At 36.3% G+C, this 8,383-nt stretch overlaps 1 protein-coding gene across 1 annotated transcript; it reads left to right on the forward strand.

Annotated features, from left to right (window-relative positions):
- The first annotated feature begins 439 nt into the window (after window positions 1-439).
- LOC148600273 (uncharacterized) lies at window positions 440-7,430 on the forward strand. The gene is made up of 3 exons (XM_088558343.1): window positions 440-507; window positions 1,307-5,295; window positions 6,448-7,430. The coding sequence occupies exon 2, from the start codon at window positions 1,343-1,345 to the stop codon at window positions 3,455-3,457; it is 2,115 nt and encodes a 704-aa protein (XP_088414469.1). The 5' UTR covers window positions 440-507; window positions 1,307-1,342; the 3' UTR covers window positions 3,458-5,295; window positions 6,448-7,430.
- Window positions 7,431-8,383: the final 953 nt, after the last annotated feature.

Raw genomic sequence — 8,383 nt, forward strand, 5'->3', positions numbered from 1 at the left:
TAAAAAGTCACTGATAGCATTACAATATGTAATCGGTGGATTCAGAAGTTTATAAAAGGGAGATGCGATCCAAAACATTATGAAGTAGGGGTATTAAGGGGTATAATTTGTTAATTTTTACCCATTTTTGCATACAAAATCAGCACAGTTTTCCCCCAAAAAAGTCTATTTCAAACTCCCAGATCCCCTGTATACCATCGATTTAAAGTATTATAATAAAGTGTTACTTTTCGTGTTATACTGAACATCTACGCGCGAATAAAATCTCTATTAAAAGCACTTAACTAATATCTTAATATTATATTGATCTCAATTTTTCGCTTTAGATCTATACACAGATTAAACCTGTACCAGACAACAAAAGAAATGAATGTTTACACTGTATAGTTCAATGATATAGAACGAGGACAGAAACAATAGAGTCTTAAATGTACATTGTAACTAATCAGCCATTAATCAATACAAAGGCAGTGTACACATTAGTAGTAAGTTTAGTGGAAGATAGAGGTAGGTATATTTTGTAAATTTTTCAAAAAGTTTATTATCATTATCTTAACCAACCTCATAAGACACCGGTAGTCCAGGACGCTAAACAGTAAGTGCCATGGGTTATCCCAACCGATAGTGCAATGGTGATGGTAAACATTCTGGATTTGGAGTGGCGAGACAGGTGATGATGATGATTTGGAGTTTTTTTACGGTTTTAACTATCCTTACGGACCTCACACGACCGCCCATAGTACGGATCCCAGAGAGCGTTTCCCCACTCTAATTATTTGGGAGTACGTCAACGTGTAGAGTGAAACGGATGGCAACGTAATAGAGCATATTTAATTATCCACCCCTGCAATCTTCTTTGATAGACATTTGCAGTTTTGTGTATGAAACTGCATTGTATAGAAAGCAGAATTTTCAAAGTATTTAAAAAGCATTACAAACATCTGTCTTGATTTATACCATTATACCTTTCGTTACCGAGGTCAAGCTGTAAAAATATATTTAGATTTACGATCTCAGTTGTATTGGAAAATTCACATTATGTTTGTGTCCAATGCACGCCTTTTCAATTAAATAACATTGATCAAACTTAAAAAAAAAACACAAAAAAAAAGGAAAAAAAAAGATTTTTTATAATGCTAATTGTCTTTGCCAAGAAGATTACTGTAGAAAAGCGGAAATCAATGCAAGTTCAAAATATAAGTTCTTTCGCATCAATTACAACCATGTGTACATGTACATGCATAGTAGCTTTACTAGTATCTTTAATTAGATGACTGTTTGAAATGTATGTTTACATGTATTTCAGATAACACATGACGTCAATGATACATGCACTGTAGGTATGGCGACCGCTTTAAGAGCAGCGAAGGAACATTTGACATGCAACCTTTGCAAAAACAATTATGAAGATCCGAAAACTCTTGTTTGTTTACATTCGTTCTGTAAAAAATGCATTAGCAAACACATCGTTGCAGAAATAGAGGGGAAGGAAAATGTGAAGGACCTTTCTTGTCCGACGTGTAGTAAAGCAACTAGTCTTTCTGACTTTGCACAAAGGAAACCGGAAGAATGGACTGACATGTTGCCAACAAATGAAGCGCTAGTTAACATTTTAAGCGCATTGAATATTTTCGAAAACAGCTCACAAACTCAGTGTCCACAACACTTTGATAAAGAAGTTGAGTTTTACTGTGAAGAGCACGAAATGTTTACATGTTCTTTGTGTACAATGGAGTTTCATAGGGGTTGTAGACAAGTCAAAACTTTAGTCGATGCCGTCCAAAAACGGCGGGAAAACGTGTCAACGCTTGCTGATAATCTGTCATTGCAAATTACCGAAACAGAGAAAATTTTGAATAATCGACAAGACCAGATGGAAATAATCGAATCAAAAGAAAACGAAATAAGAGAGGAAATGGCAGCAATGAAAGCTCAGATTAATGACTTTTTCATAAAAATGGAGACAAACGTGCTTGACGTGCTAGCAGAATCGAAGCGGAAGGAAGCCGGAGATATTCAGTTAGAAGTCAATGCATGCCACACTATTGTATCGCAAGCTAGAGCTGCTGTAGACCAGATGACTCGGGTGGGATCTGTTGACAACCCATCGGCCTTTGTCAACAAATATAACAAACTTTTAAAGGAATATGAACAAAGACAAGACAAACTGGAATCTCTGTTAAAAACAATGACAGATGTACACGTTAAATACATATCAAATCGGGAGATAGAGAAAATACTCTCGGAAACTAATAACCTAGGGTCGGTGTCCATTCTGCGGGTAAAGGGGAAACTTGCAAAACCTAGAGAAGAAAATGTTGCTTCCAGAGAAGGTCAACCATCACGACTCTCTCTTAATCAATATGACGGTGGTGCCGATAAAGCTACAAAGTTAACTACTGGTATTGAAGTTGCTCGTATTTCACCTATGAAACCTATGGCCGATATGTCAGTAGGAACCAGTCCAGAACCAGATGAAACAAGTAATGGGACCAATGAAGAAAATCGTGACAATAATCAGACGGAAGTACCAAGACTCAGTCTTAATAGTACTAGAACGACAGATATTGACACAAAGTCTCAAAGGAGCTCAGTTACATGTAGTTTGGTTACTGCACGCTCCGCTCGAGAATACAATATTGTTGCTTCGAAAGAATATGAGTGTGTCATAGAGGGTGCTGCAATACTTTCTTCTGGTCATATAGTTTTGACAGATTCCCAAAACAAATGTCTGAAAGTATTCGACGAAAAACTTTCACTTATAGCAATGTCCAAGTATTCTGTTACGCCCGGAGATGTCGCTGCGATATCTAACAAAGAAGTTGTAATATGCCTTCCCGAAACTGGCAGACTGAAACACCAACGAATTGATATCAAAAACAAGAGAATAACTGCTGGCGAGGTTCTTGCACTTGACGATAAATGCTTTTCAGTTTCATTCAACGGAAGAAAGCTCGTTTGTTGTTCTTCATCGTCTGTATACGTCTATAAAAGACAAGGAAACAGTTGGGTTCACGAGGGGTCAATAAATGCTCACGTAAATAATTTAAAATTCATCGCCATCGACAAAGATGCTGAAAGAATCGTGGTGTCACGTGATGGTTATCCTAACCGCTCAATTATTTGTATGAACACTGCCGGTCTCCGACTTTGGACATTCACTCACGAGGAAATTAGACTGCCCCGTGGCATAGTCTTTTGTGGAACAAAGGTCCTAGTGGCTGCATCTGATCAGAAAACGATTGTCCAGCTAAATGGAAAGAGCGGGAAATATGAAGGCGTCGTCTACTATGACAACGCCCTACAATGGCCATGGAAGTTGTGTATTAGTCCAAAAGGAGATAAAATGTTGGTTTCTCAGAAGCACTCAAAAATGGTAGCAAGGGACAAAAACAAAATTCTTGTACTTGGACTGACAAAGACAACTTTGCCAGAGAGTGAATCTCCGCCCAAGTAGACAAACATTTTATTTAACCTTTACACACAGGTACCTACCTACCTAGTACCTACATGTACCTATCTTCGTCGCTCCCCATGGAATATAAGGTCAACAGAGGTTCTCTTCACTCAGCTAGCTTCTTTGCCTAAATTTCACGTTCTTGTACGATATAAACCTTATAAGTTTATACATGTACATGTAAAGCATTACAGTTCATCAACTTTTATTATCTCATTTACATATTTAACATTGGCTGTGGGCTTCATATGTCGACCAATAAATATCATTGTTAGTACTCTCCATTCAAAAGACCAGGGACTGGTTTCATGAAAAATCTCAAACTGAGATTTTCCTTGAATTTTTCCTCCGATTTCAACCAACCAGTTCACTCGAAATTGAAGATCTGAGAAAAACTCAAGGATTTGAGGAAAATCTCAATTTAAAGATTTTTTTATGAAACCAGGCTCAGACAATTATTTCATTTTCTGATACACATGTATGACTTACTTCAGCAACTTCTTGTGAACATTTGCCGGCTTTTTGTAGATTATATAAAAGACAAAGAAGGAATTTACGTTTAAAGTTAGGAAAGCGAATGGGGACGTGTGCTGGAATGCTGATCCAGAACATTCGAGTCCAGAATGTTTAAAAGCCATATTTATCCCAAAAAAAATATTTTACATTGTTTAAATGTCATTGAGTACTTGTGCGCATAAAACGGGACTGCTCTGGGTTTAATCATCGTCATCAAACATGTAGGAAATGGATTGACACTGAACATCGAATACAGAAGCACTATTACATTTGTACATGTATGCTTAAATGAACCTGGACACCCCGGCCCGGTCGCTAAAGGTAGATGACAAATTTGCAAAATATACACTACTTGAGATGTTTAGGGGAAAATAATAATATTGACAGAAAAAAATAAAATTAATGAAATTGTATAAATTGATAATAGCAAAAAAATATATAAATATCAGTTAAATCAAGGAAATACTCAAAGTACAAAAATAAACAAACGCTTCTATCGTGCGTTTATCGTGCGTTTAAACGAACGCAAAACGATGTGTTAACGCACGATAAACGATACAGGAACGCTAAAATGGGAAACGTGAACGTCTTAAGGAGTGTACATGTGCAATGTATTGACATAATAAAATACCACAACCCTACCGGTGCACCTGGTCCATACTCCCAGTTTTTAGTGGAGTCCGAGTTGCTCATTTGCATTTGTTACTTTGTATCTATGATTTTAGTTACTTTATGTTCTTTGTTGTGTATGTTTGTTTTCCATGTCCGGTCTTTGTCCCTGGATGACATTCTTGTGATTACCGCTATAACCTTGAGTCCCTTGATTAATCTTTCAAATGTAATCTTGGACATAATCTTTTTTTTTTAATCTTTCACGTCCGTGTATACATTGGAGATGCCGTTTCTCACATCTTTTCTTCATGAAAAATCGAAACCATTGAAACAGTATTGCCTTTCGGATGTATACAAGTATGTATGAGTATAGTACTGTATATAAAGACACTGTAACCTCAAGTTACACTATGTACAACTTAATTTTGTTCTAAAACCATCGGATGTGGAGGAGATAATGATGACATATTTAATCACCTACTATCATATATATTGTGGTAAAAATGAGGAAACGACAACAAGACAGTCAGTATTGATCCACCGTCAACCGGAAGCTGTTCGGATGTTACGTTTCACAAGTAAAATGAATGTTTATTTGACTTTGACGTTATTAATCCATAGGCTGTATCAAAGGTTTATCTTTAAGATGCTAAGGCACCAGTGTTGGTAAAGATTTCATGTTCGTATCAGAATAATTCTATAGGTTTATGGTAAGTGTATATAGGTTGAATAGTTGTGGTACGAGTCGTTATCTGTCTTAGTTTGAAATATCTAATCAATATCTGTATGTGTTGGCTTTTTGACATAAATGTTATTGACAATAAAGTTTAAATATGGATGATACAATATCATATCAAAACTTTTTAGTTTTAAAAGATCTTAAACCAAATGTTTTATGTTGATTAACATATTCCAGATTTTCATGTTTAAGTACATGTAGAAATGTAGCAGTCTTTGTAAGAATCGTGCACATTCTTTCACAGGGGCTTGCTCCCACTGTCAAATACGCAGCCAGACTAGACAGATATATATTAACTGTATAACTCAATTTATATACTACAGATATGTAGTCTGGTTGTTGATAAGGGGAGCAAACCCCTGTGATTCTGTGATTCACCAACAAAAAGCCTACACATTTTTATTTTTGTTATTAAGTTTTTTGGGTCTACAATCATCATGTAAATGATGAAAAGTAAAATAATTCATTCCAATTTGCCTGTTCTGAGGAGAAAATTCACATCGAAAATCCTATAGTTTCTACAGTACGGTAATCAAAAGAATGTAATCCAGAGACAAAGACCAGACATGGAAAACAGACATACACAACAAAGAACAATAAGTAACTAAAATCATACATACAAAGTAACAAAAGTAAATGAGCAACTCGGACTCCACTAAAAACTGGGAGCATGGACCAAGTGCACCAGTAGGGTAAGCGTCCTCTGCTTTTCTGGAAACACCCGCCGAGTTGCTCATAAAAAGTCAAGTCCGGGGTAGACAAACGAGGAAAGGAAAACTATTACCCGTTGAATTAATCAGTTTTCATGGTGCTGATGGATACATGAAATTTATGTGAACCAAAACTTCACATGACTTTCACATGAAAAACTACATAATTTCATTTCATTAATTTCATTTGAGCTATTTTTCCAGCTTAGAAGGTCTAGAATACAACCGACTTTAATTACGTAGCTGTCTACATGGAAACGAAATAGCAATCGTTATTGATGAAACTGGTTTTAAATGCATAAAAATCATTAACATTGTCTTTTATTAAAGCTCTAACAGTTCTAAACATTTGACCGCACAGCTTTTTTTGTGGGTTCAATATGATAAATCATCTTTTTTATTTTAATTTTCAGATGAATTCGAGGGTCCATCTGATAACTATATTAATTGTACTTATTAACGATTCGACAGCCAGGACGATATTCTTTACGTGTTCCGAATGTAACAATAATTACAATATTATTTGTGTTCAACGTCCATGTGCTAGGCTATATAAAAATATAGCTTTCGCTGGCCGGGTCATTCCTCCTCGTAGGATTAATCTAGGGCTGGACTTTGTGCAGGCGGTGTTGCCATAGATGTCACAGCGGTACGAATTCGAGTCCCGCGGAGGGAACGACCAAAAATTTGCATCGCAAATTTGACAGTTCTAACATCGTTGGGAATTTTTCAGACCTTTCTATACGTTTACATAACTTCCCTGTATCAATTTGATCCGATGGAGCAGTGTAGTGAATAGAGTCGTCACATTCTGAGACGTTTGTATAATATTGATTTGTTGTGACATGCATCATTAATTTGTTCCTCTATCCTACATAATAACATCTAAATGAACTGTCCCGTACTACCATACATCGTGTACTAAGTTACAGCCCTAGATTAATCCTACGAGCAGGAATGACCCGGCCAGCGAAAGCTATATTTTTACATAGCCTAGCTGGCCGAGTGGTCTAGGGCGGTGGACTTTGTGCAGGCGGTGTTGCCATAGATGTCACAGCGGTACGAGTTCGAGTCCTGCGGAGGGAACGACCAAAAATTTGCATCGCAAATTTGACAGTTCTAACATCGTTGGGAATTTTTCAGACCCATATATATATATATATATATATGTGTGTGTGTGTGTGTGTGTGAATGACGATGCTTTGTAAATTATACAAATACACTGTACAAGGAAAGATAACTCGATTATATATAATGTGTCTAATCGCCTAGCCGAACCACTATGGTGATAACGACTGATTAATGAAGAATGGAAAAATATATTTTAAGTATAAAAGTGGATTTTAAATCAAGAGATGTTACATATAATTCTTTGCCTAAAGTTGTACAAACTTGACAGTTTTTTTTCTTTTGGATCCGCCACCAATATGTATTTTTTTCAATTTTTCGTTTACTTGTTGATTGTCAAACACAGTTCTATATGTAAGGATTGTCAAACACAGTTCTATATGTAAGGAAAGCCTTTCCAAGTACACAAGGTCATGTGATATGATTACATTTTTATACATGTACATGCAATGGTGATAATGATAAATGAGACAAATAGGATGATTTTTCATTTCCTATTATTAACAATCCATTTGTTAGATGGCGATGTCCCTTTGTCGCCATCATATGGTGTTTACATATCACTGCTGGTTCGATTTGCCCGCATTTGTAACTTTTATTCTTCGCAAGCCAAGAAAGCTCAATACTCACCCAATGAATTGACATAACAGTTGAATAGGTTAGATTGTAAGGGATATAGTAATGATAGTGTTGTCATGACATGGGTTATGTCCTTATTGCATGACTTCTGATATATCGTTGTTCTCAACTACGCACGATAATCGAGGGCATAAACTTTTGGAGGTTTAAACTGGTCTGGAGCTGGCATATTTCAGTTAACTATTAGTAGTCCTTTCTTTGTGTATTTGTGTAACGTGTAAACAGTTTATGTTTATTTATGTTTTAACAAGAGACTAAATCCTTTTGAACTGATTTTAGGTATGCTAAATTGTGTAATATTTTTTCCACAGTGGCTAGATTTGCTCACTGTATCCTAGTTTTCCTTTCCTCTTTCGTCTATCCCGGACTTGACATTTTGTAAGCAACTCGGCGAGTTTTGTCATGAAAGCAGAGGACGCTTACCCTATCAGTGCACCTGTTCCATGCTCCCAGTTGCTCATTTGCTTTTATTTCTTGGTCATATTGTTTTCGTTGTTGGATGTTCTTTGTGGTATGTGTCTGTTCTTCCTGTCTGGTCTTTGTCCCTGGATTGCATTCTTTTGATTTCCACTAGATCTTGGT

The sequence above is a fragment of the Perna viridis genome, chromosome 13 (assembly GCF_037379345.1).
Source record: "Perna viridis isolate PV_CMFRI_1.1 ecotype Kerala chromosome 13, ASM3737934v1, whole genome shotgun sequence".
Taxonomy (NCBI): Eukaryota; Metazoa; Mollusca; class Bivalvia; order Mytilida; family Mytilidae; genus Perna; species Perna viridis.

Coding starts and splice junctions, on each gene's coding strand:
- LOC148600273 (XM_088558343.1), top strand. CDS start 1,343: ATGGCGACCGCTTTAAGAGCAGCGAAGGAACATTTGACATGCAACCTT.